The sequence below is a fragment of the Euprymna scolopes genome, chromosome 23 (assembly GCF_053919585.1).
Source record: "Euprymna scolopes isolate OS-2025 chromosome 23, ASM5391958v1, whole genome shotgun sequence".
Lineage (NCBI taxonomy): Eukaryota > Metazoa > Mollusca > Cephalopoda > Sepiida > Sepiolidae > Euprymna > Euprymna scolopes.
The window spans coordinates 106,164,499-106,183,330 of record NC_136504.1 but is presented as its reverse complement, the minus strand read 5'-3'; the positions used below and the strand labels follow the sequence as shown (position 1 = coordinate 106,183,330).

The window sequence follows — 18,832 nt, the reverse complement described above, 5'->3', positions numbered from 1 at the left end:
AGAGTTACATTAAATTTAGCTTAAATTTGCAGTTTTTGAAAAAATTAAAAGTGCAGACTTTTTTTTTTCTGCGCCTGTGTACATATATATATTAATTTAAATAAAATAAAATATGTATTATATACTTTTGAAGCCAAAACAACTCATTATTACAAAATAAACAGACATTTTGTTTGAAATTTATATTTCAATATAAATTTACAAACAAAATAAATGTCTGTTTATTTTGTAATAATGCGTTGTTTTGGCTTCAAACGTATAAATACGTATTTATTTTATTCAAACTCGACCAGCACTTCTAAGGAACAAAAAATCTTAATATTAATTTAATTTTTTTTTTTTCTTTTATCCTTTGAAATGAGGCTTTGTAATTTGTGTATTCATTCTTTGGCATACTGTTATCCTTATCTTCATTGTGTTGTTACTGATTTACTACGTTTCAGCCAACTCATCCTCTGGCCTTCTTCAGGTGATTAACCGTGACGGGATAGAAATGCTGAGTCTTGTAACTGTAATTGTAGTTTCTACCTTCCATAGTTGTTGCCTCACCATGTTTTGACCAACTAATCCTTCGGCCTGCTTTGGATAGGATTGAAACCGCTAAAATTGCTTACCTGGAACCGTAGAGACTCAACGTCTCTATCCACCGCATCAGGCCCCGAAGAATGAATACACGAATACACAAGGCATCAAATTACTTACACACATTTTTATTTTTTACACTTGTTCATCTCGAGCAAAGCATATAGCCACTAAAATGTAAGAAGTTACTTTGATAGGCCTTGATTCATGGGCAGAGGCAACCTAAGTGGGGAGTTGTTCAGCAAGATCTTTTTTCTTATTACATTTAAATTTCAGTTGCGGTTCAGTTGTTAGGTGAGTTGGACTTTCATATAGAGCTCATGAAAATTATGTCTCAGAATCATCTAGTCTACATGCAGTCGACCTCATTGGTCGCTAACCCGCAGGACTGCAAGTACGTACACCTGACAATGAGAACAGCAAGGCTGAATGATTGCATGCAAAGTCGGGGAAGGTTTGGTGTAAAACACAAAAGAAATGATGCATATTCTTTCTTGTGCTGACCACAACTTAGATAAGATGTACATGCTTGCTTATCATTACAATTTGGTCAAGATCAAAGTGTAGTATCTGTTCTTCAGATGCTGCACTTTAATTTAGAATCTGGATTCATTTAACTAGTTCCAAGAAATACCTCTTCGAACAAATTGGTTCTCCTGTTTTCAGCGACTCTTGTTCAGAATGTCACATTTTGTTCGGCTACAGCACGTATTTCAATTTTGCTACAGTGGCCATCGGTCTCAGTGCCACAGATCAAGTCTCCCTCCATATGGCTTGTAATATAACGTTTTCCTTTCTTGTTTTAGAGAGGATGGCTGCATATGCTCCATGGTCAATGCTCCATCTCATATCTCCACCTACTCTAACTCGCCACCGAGTAGGTTACGTAAAAGGTAGTATTTTCCACCCGGAGGTTGTTAATTCTGCCTCTTCACTTCCTTCTGCCCCACCCACTTTTTTGCTGAGCACTTTGGATTTCTTTCTTTCCCATGCAGTTTACATTGCTTTTAGTGTGTGTGTGTGTATGTGTGTGAATTCCTGTTGATTAGCATTTCTTATCTACCCTTTGATATGTTTTCCTTAACTTTCTGCTCTTATTGTGGTTTTTCTTTGTTTTCTTTTTGAACTTCAATTACAAAAGTGAACTTTCTATTGCGGTTATATAAAAAAAAAAGCTAATGAAAAATATGGAAGCAAGTCTTGCCCTGCTTAATATTTGATGGCATGTGTATTTTTTTAAAAGTTTTTTTTAACAGCAATTTTGCACTTATGTTTTCACTAAGTAAAAAAATAACTTTTTGATTTGGAGCACCTAAAGTCATATCTGCTTTTTAAAGAAAACAAAGAAATGTTCAATACAATTTCTGGCATAGATTAAAAAAAAAAAAAAAAAATTTGTATGTTATTTCTGAATTTTTAAGATGCGGATTTATTATTCATATTATCTAAATTCTTTGTACTATTGTTCACATTATCAGTGTTTTTTGTGGCATTTTCACATTTCAATCGATGTAACCTCTGTCCTTCTTCAGGTGTACCTTGTCGAAATCTGAAATCTGTGTGGAATTTCGAACGGAACCCTTTATTTCACCCACAGGGATAGCATGCTCTAATTCTGTCAGCCATGACTTGATACAAATCCAAATACTTCGATAAAAGTCCAAACACTATGCCTGTAGCTTAGTGGATAAGGTACTTGTTAAAATTCAGTTATAAATGTTACTTTTCTGGAGGCTGAAGATTCAATCCGCAGTGCAGGTAACACTCAAAACTACAAATAAAAACTTCTATCCAGTCATGGCTGATGGACTGAAAGCATGCTACCTCTATGGATTAAATAAAGTGTTCTATTTGAAATTTTGTACAGATTCTCAAGTTTGACAAGATATATACCCGAAGGATCTGGGAGAAAAATAATTACAAGTAAAAATAGAATTTATTGAGTTTTATCGTATGTTTTACTATGAAAGTTGTGTGACCAATTCAGTATGACAAACTGACTTATTCCCCTTGACTTAATTTAATAGTCCACCTTTTTTAAACAAAATATGTCAATGTAATTGTGGATAATTTTTTTGTTAAAAATACATCCAGCATATATTCTATTGGATCATTTTTTTTGTAATTTTTTGAATTTATACAAACTTTGATGTGACGCATAAGTATGCAATGTTTTCACCTGAAATGCATTGGTTTAAAAAATCCCCAACCTACACAAGCACCAATTCACAATCATTATAGTTATTCACAAATTAGACAATGTTCCTTGCATATGCATAAGAATCTTGTAAAACAGTATCGAAATCCACCAAAACTTTGTTTTTTAAAATTTTGTTTGAATAAGGTTTTATGTTTTTTTAATATATTTTAAAGTTATGTTTAAATAAGGTTAGCAGCTTTTATTACTATTTTTTTTTTTTTTTTTTTTTTTTTTTTTTTTACTAATTCTAACCAAAAAACTTTAAAAACATTTTTTTTAAATGTTGAAATTTTTAATATTTTCTGTTGCATTACTTTCAAATTAAAAAAAAAAAATTTGTTTAAATTCAGTAATTGCACAAAAATTCATGTTACTTTCAAATATTTATACAATTTTCGGTAATTTATTAACTTAAATATTTATTTTTAACTTAAAATGTGTAAGTTTAGAAAGTCCGTATGATGCAGAATTTTTTAGTTTAAAATAAACATTTGTTTATAATCAACTAAGTTTTGGTGATATAACACCCTTATCAGAAATAAAATCAGTTTTTTTTTCTTTAACCTTTTCTGCAGCATTTGATTATAAGCAAATAAATTGTTTCAATTCAAATTTAAACAATACTTACATCTAGCAAAAATAAATTCTCATTTTTTTTGTTTACAAAAATAAATTCACTAATTTGTTTAAGTAAATGCAGGTTTTTTAAAATAAATATTAACTTTTTATTTTCAGAAAGTACATATTTCATTTTTGAACAAATTGAAATATTTACAGAGTTTGCACAGACTTGAAAAGTCCTTGAATATTGACTTTTGCCTTGAAATGGCTTTATTTCTATTATTACCTTGAAAAATCCTTGAAAATATGGAAAATGTCTTGAAAACACTTTGAAAATTGTATTCTTTATGTCCAGTAAAAATTTTTGTCGAAGTACTAAAAATAAAATTGAAATAAAATACTATTAAATTATTTTTAAGTCTTAAGAAAAATACCATTAAAATATTTTTTAAGTATTAAAAATAAAATCCAAATACATTGTTCTGAAATTGCATAATATTATTGGGGATTCAAGAGTTATGTCCCTTATGGATTCAAGAGTTATGTCCCTTAGTAACAAAACTACTTTGGGTAGTTTTGTTACAAAGATTCAAATCTCCATCTATTTTTGTTTTCATTTATAATGTAATTTTTGGGGGTGTGGGGCACAACGGGAGGAGTAGTGGCAGCCACCATAAATATATCCCCCACCCCCCCACCCTAAAAAAAAAAATACTTCCTTTTGCAGATGGGACTCTCCAATAGCGAATACTGCCACCCTGCAAAAAACAAAATTATGATAATTTAAAATTCGGCCAGCTGATCCATCTTGGTTTGAAATTTAAAATTCTTAAAGAGAGTTCATATTTGACACAGAACAAAAACTATTTAAAACTATTTAAAAACACCAAAAAATGATGAAAGTAGGTTATAAATTAACTTTTATTGACTGTGCTAACATTTATTTGTTGTATATTTGAGTTTTGACCACTTCTTCAAATCGCTGTGGATTGTCAAATTTTGTTTGGAAAACTTAAATTTTGTCTGGAGATAGCCTTGAAAATAGACATTGAAAACCTGTAACTACCCTGTCACAGGCTTCCTTATGTTACTCAAAAACTGATGCTCGATTCATGTAAGGTGTCCCGAAAGCAGTCTGAAGCATTCCACGCGTTTCTGTGACATCTTTTTCCAAGTTTAAAACAGAATTTTATTGAATATCATTCTTCGACAGTGTCCTCACACCCAGATCGCATTTTTGAAATTCACCAGCTGTGATAATCAGGCTTTAGTAGGATGTATTCCAATTCCTACTGTAGTTGTTCATTTGATCAGTCATCTCATAAGATGTATAGCAATAACGTACTGAATTTTCAAGAGTCTATGACAATTTTAAATGCATGTGCAAAAAATGTCTGGAAACTTATTGAAGGCACCTCTTATATAAATAGATATAAATTATTTTTTTTACAAGTAATATAAATTTTCAAGTTGTCTAAAGCTTTTTTATTGTATTATTCATGCATTTTCGGGCATGCATTTTCCTGTTTTTAATAAATACACAACAAATCTTGCACAAATGTCAGAATGTTTTATTTTTCTTAATAACTATGAAAATGTTTAGAACTGAGTTACTTCCCTTGGATGGTTGTAATTCTTCAAGTGGCTGAAGCATTTATTTCTAAAATTTATCTACTGAAGAACAAACTTACTTCCATTGGATTTCTTTAATATTGGTCCCCCGACAAAAGGAGGGTTGATCTGTAAATTCACCCTTGTCTGCACTTTTCTAGTCTTGGAATTTTTAAAAATTTTGCATAAACATTAAACATGATATGAGTAAAAAAAAAAAAAAAAAAAAAAAAAAAAAAGTCACAGAACGGATTTTCCGAGAAAACTCCTGTTGCCCCCCCCTCCCCTCCCAGGAGTGCCTTTCGGGTTAAAATGGCTAAAATTGACACTTTTGTCCTTATTAAAAAAAAAAATTGATGCCTTGGATTTTTATAAAACTTCCTGAAAAGTTGTGATTTTTATATAATTTTGTTTGTCTATACTTCGCGATAACTCTTGGGTGTGCCCCAAGGACTCTTTTAGGGCTAATAAAAACACTCCATTTTTGGGACTGTTTTACTATATTTGTCCAAAATTTTCTGTGTATGTCTATTTAGCAATTTTGCATGGTGCTGAACTCAAATTTAAATATGTTAAGGCCTTGGGGACTTTTGGGGCTGAAGGGGGGGGGGGGCAATGATGGACAATCATTTCTTTTTGTGCATGGTGCAGAACTCAAATTTACATATGTTAAGGCATAGAACTGCACTATTTGTTCATTTTCACCAGGATTTGACATCCTCTGAGGGCTTTTGGTGCTAAATAGGGGGGGGGGGCAAATGCTGAACTTAGTCATTTTTTATGCCTTGTTCACTGTGCACTCACGGGGTACCATGCATGCTTCACTTGTTTCTACATAAGCTTTTCTATTTTCTGTGTAAATTCCAAGAAAACATGCAAGCAAATCATGATTGGAAATGTTAATTAAAAGAGTCAGAGGTGGATGGGGTTCTGTCATTACTAACCAGCATAGTATTACCATTGTCAACCAAAGGGAAAAGTTTACCAGGCATATGTGTGTGTAATCTAGTTATGAATGGAAATGAAACCTGACAAACAAGTGTTGCATGGAGAGAAATGATACAACAGATGTGTAATGTGAATCATAAAGACAGGCCTAAATCTGATAATCTCAAAGAAATCCTAGAGAGTATAAGATGTGTGCAGAACAGGAGACTTTGATGGTATGGTCACATTGAAAGAATAGTGCGCTGATGTATGGACGTGAAACCTGGTCAGTGAGAGTTGAGGACATGCATTGCATGAATAGAAATGATACAAGAATGGTATGATGGATGTACGAGTCTTAAAGATAGGCCTAAATCAGATGACCGTAGAGGAAGATTAAATCTGGACAGTATAGTATGTGCAGAACAGGAGACTTTGATGGTATGGTCACATTGAAAGCATGGCTGAAAGTTCTTAGGTTAGTATATGTAGAACAGTTGAGGTAGCAGGTTCAGTTCACAGCGGAAAACATGTACATAATAAAATTAGATGAGAGAGAAAGAGGGATAAATAATGGCCTAGCCAGAGATAGATTAGTTTGGAAGTGAATATTTAAAAACTGTCTTATGCATGTGAAAATGTAAAACGGGTGTTGAACCGAATATGATGCTAAAAGAATGGATGTGTGATTGTCATACAATAGTTGAAGTATGTCAGTGGGCAGAGAGAGAGAGAGACTAAGAAAAAGATGGAAGTGATAAATTTGATCATGTACAGAAGTGAAACCTGGCCAGTGAGGATTGAGGCTAGGTGTTGCATGGAGAGAAATGAGATGAGAATGATACGATGGATGTGTAATGTGAGTCTTAGAACAGGGAGATTTTATTGGCTTTGTCGCATTAGAATTGTTAGAGATGCTTGGGTTAGATGTAGAGCAGTTGCGGTAACAGGGTCAGTCAGGTAGACATAGGAAATAATAAGGATGAATTTGAGAGGAAAATAAAGACCTGGCCAGAGATAGTTTGGAAATCGATTTGTAAAAGCCGTTCAACATATGCTGGTATGTTAAATAAACGTTAAACCTAATATGATTATACAATGATGTATTTCGATTCAGTCTCTTGTTAAAATCAGTTGTTTATTTTTCTTTTTATTGCTTAAAAGTTTCTTGCATTTTTGAGGTGTTGATTGATTATTTGTATTATTTCGATTTTTTTTGAATTGCTACTTTCATCTTGAGTGTTACTTTCAAAATGTTTCAGTCAATGTAACGTCCGATCTTCTTTGGATGTCTTTTGTCAAACTTGGGAATCGGCACAGAATGTTGAACGCAACCCTTTATTTAATCCTCAGGGGTAGCATGCTCTTTTCCATCAACCATAACTGGGTAGAAATCCTATGAAGTTCACAATTGTATTTTGAGTGTTGCCTGCACTGAGGATTGAATCTTCAACCTCCAGGAGAGACTATGCCACAGGTCCTTGCGGTTACATCAACCAAAACTTGAAAATAATGCTCAAGATGAGAACAGTAGTCCAAAGAATTCAAGTAATCAATCTTCATCTAAAAAAAAAAAAAAACCCAAAAAAAACGTATAGTTTACTGTTTTTACAGGGTGGAACGATAAAATTGTCGCCCTAGAAAAGACAACATGATTCCATTTCCATTTGATGAAAACCAGTTTTCTTTTATTGTTGCAGACTATCTACTAGTTGGCCAGTTGTGTACAAATTCCAAGAGCGATAGGAGCCTTCTATCATGTCTGAAAGTGACAATGTTTAACAAGCAAGATCGGAGATGCGTCACTGCACAACTCATACTCTTTACTGATCCAAGTTGTAACAACAGGACCATTGCCAGCACTCTCAAAATACAAATCTGAACAGTTCAACACTTGAAGGCACAGCTCAATAAAGTTTCCGGCCACGGTTATGGTCTTTGGTGTCGTTTCAAGTGAGGTCTACATAATGCCACCTAACATCTTTGAAGTCGGATTGAAAGTCAACACCAAAGTGTATCTGGATGTGCTTAAGAGTGTGGTGATCTCCTGGTGCAATCTGGTGGCCGCTGGCAGATCCTGGACGTGGCAGCAAGACTCGGCACTGGCCCACAAGTCCAAAGAGACCCAGGCTTCAGAATGCGTGCTATGACTTTGTACCCTTCTCTCACTGGAACCCCACTTGCCCTGACCCCTGAACTGAACCTGCTAGATTACTTTGTTTGGTCATACGTTGAGAACATTACCAACATGACCTCCCACAACATCAAAGCAAGCCGGACCGCTGTCATCTGCCAAGTATTCACAGAACTCCTGCTGGCGCTTGTGGAAAAGGCATACTCCCAATCCCGGACCTGTATCGAAGCGGTGATTGAGGCTGAAGGCAGCTACATTGAATAGATGTCAGCTCTACTACATAATCAAGTTACCTGAATTGATTTTTTTCATTAAAAGTTTTAAATTAAAGCTGTAGCGTTGTTTTCTTTAGGGGGGACAATTTTATCGTTCCACCTTGTATGTCTATCATTAAACATGAAAATTTTTAAAATTGTATATTCTCATTTCTTATGTTTTCAGATCAGATATGATGTACACTACATCATCAAGTCCAACATTAGCAAGGTCTGACATGAGCGGAGCTGCCTTCCCTCCAGCCAGCAGTCTGGGTCACTCTCCTCCTCTCAGCTTGTCAGAGTCCACCCCTACCCACACTGAGTACACGGAGGGTACGCCCAGCTATACAACCTCTAGTCCAAGTTGTTCTAGTGATGTACTAGGTATGAAAACATGATTACATTATTCTATCACCTATATATATATATATATATATATATGAGAATTATTTCAAAAAGTAATGCCTTCTATTTTTTTATTCTGCCCGAATAAATTAGATGGGAATTGCAATTACATTGTTATGATGACTAAACTTATGCATTCTTGACCTGAAAACTTTGTCTCTGTTACAGATATTGATGGTGTGTGAGACTCTAATAAAGCAACCTTGTACTGGACGTACGTCGAAAGTAGAGATGTATCATGGCATTCTTGGCAAAAATTGCATTGAGAATGGTGGTGACTATGTGGAGCACAAAACGTTGCTCGTTCTAATGGTACAACTCTAGTCTATGTAGCTCTTCAACTTTTTTAGTTAAAAAAATAGGAGGCTCTACTTTTGAAATACTACTCGTATGTATGTGTGATATATATATATATATATATATATATAATCATAAGAGATAACATTATCAAACCATTTTTTATTTTTGTATTTTTTCACAGATATGCAGATATGCACACAAGAGTCATAATCTTTTTTTTTCATTATTGAATGATGTATTTTTACTTTTAGATTAAACTTATTGTTTTCTGCAGGATTTTATTAAGATTCCCTTTTTATGACTTCAATTCTTCATATTTCGTAATGGTTTCTGCATTAACTCGTGCTGTTCTGCTGACAAGTGAGCATGTCTGTGTGTTTGTGTATTTTATATATATATATATATATATATATATATATAATACACACATTGGTAATCCAAGTTAAGTTTATATCCACGGTAAAAAATTCAGAGAATCAGTATTTATATAATAGTGCTCAGTAATAAATAGATAAATAGAACTATTTATTTATAATAATAATTGTTTATTTATACAAGCATATCATGGCTAAACATCCAGGAAAATGTTTTAAAACATTTTCACTGTTTGTGTAGTCTTGCTATGTTTGTATAAATAAAACATATTTTATATATATATATATATATATATAAATATAAATAAAACATTTTATATATATATATATATATATATAAATATAAATAAAACATTTTATATATATATATATATATATATTAATTCACTCAAGGATAAGTAAAGAACAGAGTACCATCAGCTCAATCAGAAGCTAATTATGTGTACATATAACCATTCCAAGTCTTCAAGAAAAAAGGACCTCGGCGAATATGAATCCCAGAGGACTTGAGTATCAGCAAGATGGTGGAAGTGGTCCGAAACAGTACAAACAGCACAGCAAAACTTAAAGAAGTAAAGGAGCCCAGAGACACAAACTCTCCAATCAGAGCTCTGGAATAGGTTTTATCGTGAAAATGACATATCCACAAACCGTGTGTGTATGTATGTATGTATGTATATATATATATATATATATATATATATGTTTTATTTTTTTATTACTGAAATCTGTAAGGTCTGACGAGGCTGCTGGATCGTAAACATGGTCTGGCATCCGAAACATATGTAACTAAACAAATAAAACGGTAATAAAAAAATAAAACACATATTTGCTCTGCAATAGTATTGAGCACTCTCTTCAGGTTTTTACTAATTACCAATTTTATTAAATATATATATTATAGATTTTTCCAAAGGTTTAATATATTAAAATCAATTAACCAATGGTAATGTACATATATCAATAAGAATTCAAGCCATGTAAATTGATTCACATATTAAGCACACATGGTTGACATTTCTGTAATCGAGCATTTATATATATATATATATATATATATATATATATATATATATATATGATGGAAATAGTATTCCAACAAAATAGAGAAATAAAAAGGAACAAACCGAGTTGTGTTCAACGTTTTCTCTTTATTTCATCCAGAGAAAGTTTCGAAATAAAGACGAAACGTTGAACACAACTCTGTTCCTTTTTATTTCTCTCTCTCTCTCTTTCTCTCCATATATATATATATATATATATATATATACATTTATATATATATATACACACACATTTATAACATTATATTTTGTATATAGTTTTTTTTTTTCAGTATTTACTTCAACAGTACTCAATCCATAACCAGAGCAGTAGTATATAAAAAAAAAAATACTTATGGCAAACATTTGTTTTATTAAATTGAATAAATTTGTCATAAATTTTGTCGTATATTTTTGAATGTCTAATATTGAATATCTCAACACCGAAATATATGCTTCCAGGTTATCCTTTTTCGACTGCTGCCACTACTTCAAACATTAAATCAGTTTTTTTCTCATTGTTTTGCAGTCTTTTTGCCTGGCAAGTTCCTTCAGGGAATAAAACACAAACATTTCAATATTGCTTAATTACTAAGACCAATTAAATCTTTTAGTTCTGCAAATGTTTGTATAAATAAAAATTTATTAGTTCTTGTCCAGAATTCTCCCTATATTGAACGTATCCCTTAACCTTCCGGTGTCGTTGGGGCACTGCATTATTTCCATCCCTTTCCAGGCTTTATATTACAAAGCAAAAAAAAAAAAAAAGTGTCTGATGTATGTACCCATGACAAGAATGAACATATACCAAAAATTATCTAAATGGATAGTTTTATTTTTAAATAAGAATATCAAATTTAATGAGTAACTGGAGAGTGACTGTCTAATCCACCATTTTGAAAACAGTCTATATCTATAAAAGTGAAAATGTCTGTGTGTCTGTGTACACTTACCTACCAAATAACTCAGTCAATTTTCGGTCTAGAGACTTGAGATTTGGGAAAATGTTTTTAATCAGTTTTCAGTCAGAAATTTGGCTGTCAAGGGGTCAAAGTTCAATGATTTGACCTTTAAAAACTCTACCAAACTCTTCCACCAATTTTGGGGATAAACAATTGAAATTTTTAAAAAATAAAAAATGTTATGGGGTTAAAATTGGAGTCAAAGTTTTCAAAAATTTACCTCTGCGGTCTCTACAAAATTACTCAGACAAATTTTGGTCTAAACATTTGAAATGTTACATAAAGTGTATTCACACATAGGGCAAGTTATGAACAGGACATAGGGCCTGAACAAAGCCGGGGCTGAACTGCTAGTCTTAAAAAAAACCCCAGACAAATCAATATAATTCAAACTTGTGATATTTATCTTGTAATATCTATAAATTGCTATCAATCACTATTTTTAGCATTGACTGAAATATATATTCAAATGTGTAGACAATATTTGCATAAATAAAAAAAATTATACTAAATAAGCAGCTTTAATTTTTATTGAGCACTTTTCTATAAATGTAGTAAGGATTCGATGGATTTTTATGTGAATATAAACTTGTCTGGATTACAGAACTTTTAAAGATTATTACATTTGCAAATGTATTTAATCCTACGAAATAGTACCTTCCTTGTAGTGTTTGTGCTCAAGTGCAATTATTTTAAATCGCAAAATACCTATGTCTTTTATGGAGAATATGGAATTTTTACAGAAAAATCCGGTGAGTTTGGATTTAAAATATTTGTATTATTTTGATTTTTCGGACTACTGTTCTCATCTTGAGCGTTATTGGTCCCCGACAAAGGAGGGATTGGATCTGGTAATTCATTCCCATTTGACGTTTATTTGTTCACACTTTTTTCAATAACCACGCCTTGGATTTTATAATGTTGCACGAATATTAATTTTTCACTCGTGGAGGGTTAGGGAGGGGGGGGGTTCCTGCATGCTTGGTTTGTTTTAATAACGTTTCAGCTAATATAACCTCAGACCTCTTTCTTGTCGAAGTCGGGAAGAAGATAAGATGTTACCTCTGATGAAACACGTTTTCCTGCTTTCCAGCTGACTACAATATGGTTGTCTTCAAGTCTAACATAAACAAGTTTTTGATGAGCCGTTCCATATAAGTTAACAAATTTACCAAATTTCCATTACTAACACTTACTATATTGTCCAATTTTTACTGTACACTCTCTAACCCTTATCCTCGAGTGGCCTCTTGGCCTTGATAAGTGGTGATGCCTATGTAAAAAAAAAAAAAAAAAAAAAAAACCAAGATGAGAACAGTAGTCCAATAAATTCAAAGAATCGTCATCTGAAATCTTCACAAACATTGTATAAAATATTTATTTAAAATAGTGTTGGGACGATTTATCGTAATCAGGAATCGGAAAAATCAACAAATTTAGGGGTATCGGAATCGAAAAAGTTGGTGCCTATTTTCCGATGCAAAAACGATTCTTTTATCTTCTTTTTTTTTTTTTTTTTTGGTTTTGTTTAACACAAAGTCTTCCATTGTTGGAAATAGTGATGAAATAATAAATATTTATTGATTTAAAAATACAAGTAAAGCTAAAATTGATAGACCATCATCCACGAATGTAAGTTTACGTTTAGAAAAACATCTGCATATCTAACATGTGTTATTTTTGGAGTTTTTTTTTTTTTTTATAGTAATCGGGTAAAATAACAACTCTATAGTTAAATATTTAGAGATTTATAAAGCAACGGAATCGGTAATTGTATCGGAATTGGGGAAAAATATTGGAATCGTACCATCACTAATTTAAAACTAGCAGTACCCGCTAACCAATGTTGCTCGGCGGAAGTGTGCCCCCACCCCTCGAAACAGGTTAAAGTTGTTGTTGCTGCCCAGCCTCTAACCTCATGTTACAAATGACTTTAGGAATAAATACCTCCAACTCCTTATCGTAAGAACCGCTATCGGAATGTCAAGAACGGGTGGAGAGAGTATTGATCAACCCCCAGCTGTAAAAAAAAAAATAAAAAAACAAATAACAGCATGTAGAAAAAAAAAAATTAATGCAGTAGGCATGCTGTGTGGAGAGAGGGGGGAACCGAAAAAAAACCATCCATTTAGTCGTTGAAGTTGTGTTAATATTGACTGGTTAATTACCAGCCTCCGCGCTTAAACATAGTTGGTCTCAAAGTTTTATTAAGAAGTAGAAATTATATTTAAGAACTAAAACATAATCCTATCCTAATAGAAGTAAACAAAATTTCACAAACATTATATAAAATATTTATTTAAAATGTTATTTATCTAAACTCCATATTTTCCGTAAAGAATGCCTTTATTTTGTGATTGAAATAATTGTGCTTATGCACAAACACTTGAAGTAAAGTACTATTTTATAGGATTTTATATGTGTGTGTGTGTGTGTTTGTCTTTAATTATTGTGCATCTTTGGCAGTAGTTTATAGTAGTGTCTGTAGAAATTAGTTGTAGATGTGCAAACTGCACAAGAACCAGCACTGTTTTGACGGCTACAAATTCAGCTGACAAAACGATTCAACCTCGCCGTTTGAAGACATTTGGCTGTGAGTATAATCTCTATTAAGTGATTTTTAAAAATTTTTTTATTGTGTATCATTTTTTCTTAACTTGATTATTTCAGTGTGTTGAATCGCAGTTTTATTTTACAATAAAAAAAAAAAACTTTTTTATTCTGTACTATAGTTCTACGATCATGTATCGGTAATGATAAAGAAAAATCTGTATGAAGTATTAAAAATTTTGGTAAAGGTATACTATAGTTAACAATGCTGACAAAGAGGGAACAAAAATATTTAACAGAGCTTTTATTAACTGCAAAAAAAAAAAGAAAAAATTCTATTGAATATTTTTCTGTTCTGAAACTTTTTGTAGGTGTTATTTCAGAATTTATTTTGTAGCTTTGACAGCTTAAAAAAAATGGATCCAAGATGGCTGCCGTCAATTTCTTAATTTTTTTAATTAGTTTCTATGTCATAGCTTTAGCAACTGAAAAATTTTAAATAAAAAAAATAGAATTAATAATTGTCACTGAACATATTAAAATTTTTATTTTTTGACCGATCTGTAAATTTTTAACTTGGTGAAATTGTTTTAAGATTTTTCTTTAGCTCAAAATAAAAAAAAAAGCATTTGGTCTAACAATTTTTTAAAATGTTTTTGACACAAATTCTGAAATAAAGAAAAAAGAGTTTCAGGTTAATAGAAATATTTAAAAAAAAATTATTTTTGCATTTATTAAAAATTATCTGTTGTATATTTGTTAATATTACTCTTTTTGCCAATGTTTACAAAATATTTATTATACAAAATGTGTTGAATACTGAGTCATCCAGAGTTTTCTCCTTTTTTTTTTTTTTAAGCACTTGTGTACAACCTAGTTTTGTTTTGTTTTTCACTGTGATCATTTCAATTCATATTTCTAAATGTATTTTTACTTTTACAGTCATTTTTTTTTTTTCAGTTATTCTCTTTTCTTCAGTGTTACATAAGCTCTTTGTTGCCAATTCTCTTAGCTTTTCTATTTTACTGGCCATCTTTTTTTTTTTCTTTTTTTCTTTTCTCTTTTCTTTTTTTCTTTCCTTTTTTTCTTTTCCTTTTTTCTTTTCCTTTTTTCTTTTCCTTTTTTCTCTTCCTTTTTTTCTTTTCCTTTTTTTCTTTTCCTTTTTTTCTTTTCCTTTTTTCTTTTCCTTTTTTTCTTTTCCTTTTTTTCTTTTCCTTTTTTTCTTTTCCTTTTTCTTTTCCTTTTTTTCTTTTCCTTTTTTTCTTTCCTTTTTCTTTCCTTTTTTTTCTTTCCTTTTTTCTTTTTTTTCTTTCCTTTTTTCTTTTTTTTCTTTTTTCTTTTTTTTCTTTTCTTTTTTCTTTTTTCTTTCCTTTTTTCTTTTTTTTTCTTTTTTTTCTTTTCTTTTCTTTCTTTTCTTTCTTTTTTTTTTTTTTTTTTTTTTGAATTAGCTTTATTCATTTTTAAATATTCAACGTTGTGAAGCTTAACAGAATCTATATGCCACAAGTCAACAACAATAATCTGTTTCAGCCTGTCGTCGTAACCTGTGCTTCCTTTATTTGATTTAAAATTTTTACTCTACAAATCTTAAAGAAAAATTGTTGTGCAGATAAAGACAGATGTAAATTGTATTCCATGTTTTTTTTTTTTTTTTTTTTTTTTTAAAAGAAAAGCTCTTTGATATCCTTGTATATCAGAAAAAAAAATGTCTTTCACTATAAATTAGGAAAAAAATTATAAATTTAATTAACAGTAAAAATCAATTTTATTATAAATTGGGGTTTTAACATATTAAATAGTTTTGGAAGAGTTATCTGAAAACGAGGGAGATAATTCATTCCGTCATATCTTAACGTTTCGCTTAAAATGGACAACTCATGCAAAATGACATAAAATTGATTTTTTTGGTTTTTGTTCAAAATCTAACCTAATTAAAAAAAAAAAAAAAAAAAAACTGAAATTTTTTATGTAAATGCCTGTCACAGAGCAAAAATGTCATGATCCAAAATAGGCATAAATTAGTCAATTAGTTTGTTTTATATATATATATATATATATATATATATATATATATATATAATTTAAAGGAGATTAGAATAATAGTCTAAAGAGCTAAGTGTATTTTAATGTAATAGTGAAATTACTAATTTAATTAAAATACAGGAAATGCTCGTTGTAACTTAGATATATAATAAGCTCGATAGTTAAATGTCCTAGAGCTAATTCAATATTAAGTAATGTGATTTATAATTTAAAAATTTAAAAATTTTAAAAATTTAAAAATCAAAATTTAATTAAATTAAAAATCAGTTTCATAAGAAGGAACAACAACAAAGTCAATTATCTGTACGATCGTTTCGGAAATCCGTGCTTTTTATTTGTGGTATACATGAAGTCACGTAAAACAATTATATATAGTTTTTTTGTTAAGCACGGTCTCCTCATCAGCAAATTTAGGAGGATTTCTATTGAATTGAAAAGACAAAAGGTTTATTTTTGGTGTCTTTTCAATTCAATAGAAATCCTCCTAAATTTGCTGATGAGGAGACCGTGCTTAACAAAAGAACTATATATAATTGTTCTACGTGACTTCATGTATACCACAAATAAAAAGCACGGATTTCCGAAACGATCGTACAGATAATTGACTTTGTTGTTGTTCCTTCTTATGAAACTGATTTTTAATTTAATTAAATTTTGATTTTTAAATTTTTAAAATTTTAAAATTTTTAAATTATAAATCACATTACTTAATATATATATATATATATATATATATATATATATATATATATATATATATATATATAGAAAATATTTTTTCATTGATTTTTAGTGGTTAATAGTAAATCGTAGCTGATTTTGATCTATATTTCTGGAGAGGTTGTTAAGGGGAGGCAACCAGTGATAAATTTGTGATGGAGTGAAACACGCCATTGTTGTTTCCTCATAAAATTTGATTTTCCCGATAAATTGATCAGGTAGTTCTCTTTTTATGTGATTTTTGGAGTATGGCATTTTTGTTTTCTGATACATACGTACTCTAGATTTTTTTTTCTGTATTTCTTTGAATTATATACAACCATGTTGATTTTAATTAAACTTCTACTCAATAATTTTTTCCTAACTTTTGGTGAGAATAATTATTTGTAAACATATCAAAGAGTTTGTATTTGGAATGCGATTTTTTTAATTTTTTTATCTGCATAAGTACCAGAAAATCTACCAATACCATTTTATTCTTTTTGCTTTTTTTTTAATGTCTAATATTTTTAAAAGCGTCAAAACCAGAAATCTATCCTTTCTGGTTCCAGGTTCTTTTTTTGCCTTTTTAGTTTGTTGCTGCTGTTAAAGCCAGTTTTTTCAGCACTTGGTCACTTTTTTTTTTTCTCTCTCATTGTCGTGCTTATGGAGATTGATTTTTTTTTTCTGTGCATATTTAGAATCATGCTTTTTAAAAAAGATTTAAAAAATACAGAAAAATCGTTTGATGTCCATACTCATCATGGAATGATGTCATATTCCAAAAATCATATAAATGGATCCATTAGTTTTTGTTTTTAATTAAGAAAATCAAATTTTACGATTTTTAGTGATTAACGATAAAGGACTAATAAAATAGCACAGTTCGTAAATCTCGGTAGTCGAATGGAGTTGTCGGCCTTTGTATTTTAACACATTCTAAAACAATATGGCCACTCCTGGCCCTCTCTTTGCTTCCTTATATAATTTGATTTTGTTTTTAAAAATAAAAAAAATCTACTTGATCAGTTTACGTAATTTTTGGAATATGACATCTTTGTTCCATGATGAGTATGTACATCATTTTTGTACGTATTTTTATTTATTTTTTTTTTTAATAAGTGTGATTCTAACTAAACCGATTTTTCTAAATTTTAACTACATTTTTTTTTTCAAAGTTTTTATAAAATGTCTAAGGTTTTAAAAGCACCACTTTATATCACCATATACACGGTTCTGTAAGTTTTAAACATATATTAATGGGGTAACACATATTGATGGGGTAACACGTATTAATGGGGTTAAATCCATGTATGTTCAAAGACAGTTACGAACAACTCTTTACAAATCATGTTTACTGGCCTCCCCACAAGGGCAGATTTAGTCACAGGATTAGTTTTTGATTGGGGGAAAATTCAGCTCTTGGGACAAAAAATTTTTTTAAAAATGTCTGTCTAGAGAGATCTCTCCTTCACTCACTGACAATAAAGATATAACACAATGTCAGAACAGATACTACCTCTTGATTTTAGCCAAAAGATGAAGCTTGTTAGTTAGTGATAGTTAACCTTATCAATGTCAGACTGCTAAGAGTTATCTCCCCTGTTGGATGTTTGTAAAGGGGTCAGACAACCCTTTCTGTTCTTCTTTGTTGTATCAAAATTTGAAACTTGAAATCTTGAATTTCAAGTGAAACCAATGGTATCTAATTGTCATGTTGCAGTAATGCAAATATTTTTTTTAATTATGAAAAATGATAACCTACAAAATTAATTAATGAAAACAGGTTATAGTCAGTTAACATGCTTCCCTACTTCTGGCATAGCGCTTTTTATCTAGGCTAGCAGGAACACCCAGCAAAACCTGGTCGTAAAGTACGCTTCAATATATTTTAATTCTTGCAGATTTCATATATATTATTATAGAGTTAATGTTCTATCGATTTTTATATATTAGTAGCAGGGAGTACCCGGTGTTGCCCGGGTGTGTGCTCGGTCGGGGGGGGGGGTAATCAAAACATAAGAATAAGCGGAGTAAATATTTTTAAATATTAAATTATTAAATATTTTATATAAAAAAAAAATGTTAAAACTTTAAAAAATAAAAACACCCCCAAAAAAACTAACGTAAGGCAAACGAACGATGTTAAATGTAAAAATGGGAAAAACAAAAAAAGAAAACGCG

At 30.8% G+C, this 18,832-nt stretch overlaps 1 protein-coding gene across 11 annotated transcripts in view; it reads left to right on the top strand.

Annotated features, from left to right (window-relative positions):
- LOC145246120 (phosphatidylinositol 4-phosphate 5-kinase type-1 alpha-like) overlaps nt 1-18,832 on the top strand; it is a 397,047-nt gene that overhangs the window by 303,385 nt on the left and 74,830 nt on the right. For 6 of the 11 annotated variants that reach the window (XM_080107962.1, XM_080107967.1, XM_080107964.1 and 3 more), the window contains exon 16: nt 8,457-8,656. In XM_080107962.1, coding sequence (XP_079964088.1) covers nt 8,457-8,656 — 200 coding nt within the window. Of the gene's footprint in view, nt 1-1,388; nt 1,476-8,456; nt 8,657-18,832 lie in introns of all 11 variants that reach the window. The other 5 variants (XM_080107960.1, XM_080107963.1, XM_080107959.1 and 2 more) reach the window with 1 other exon arrangement.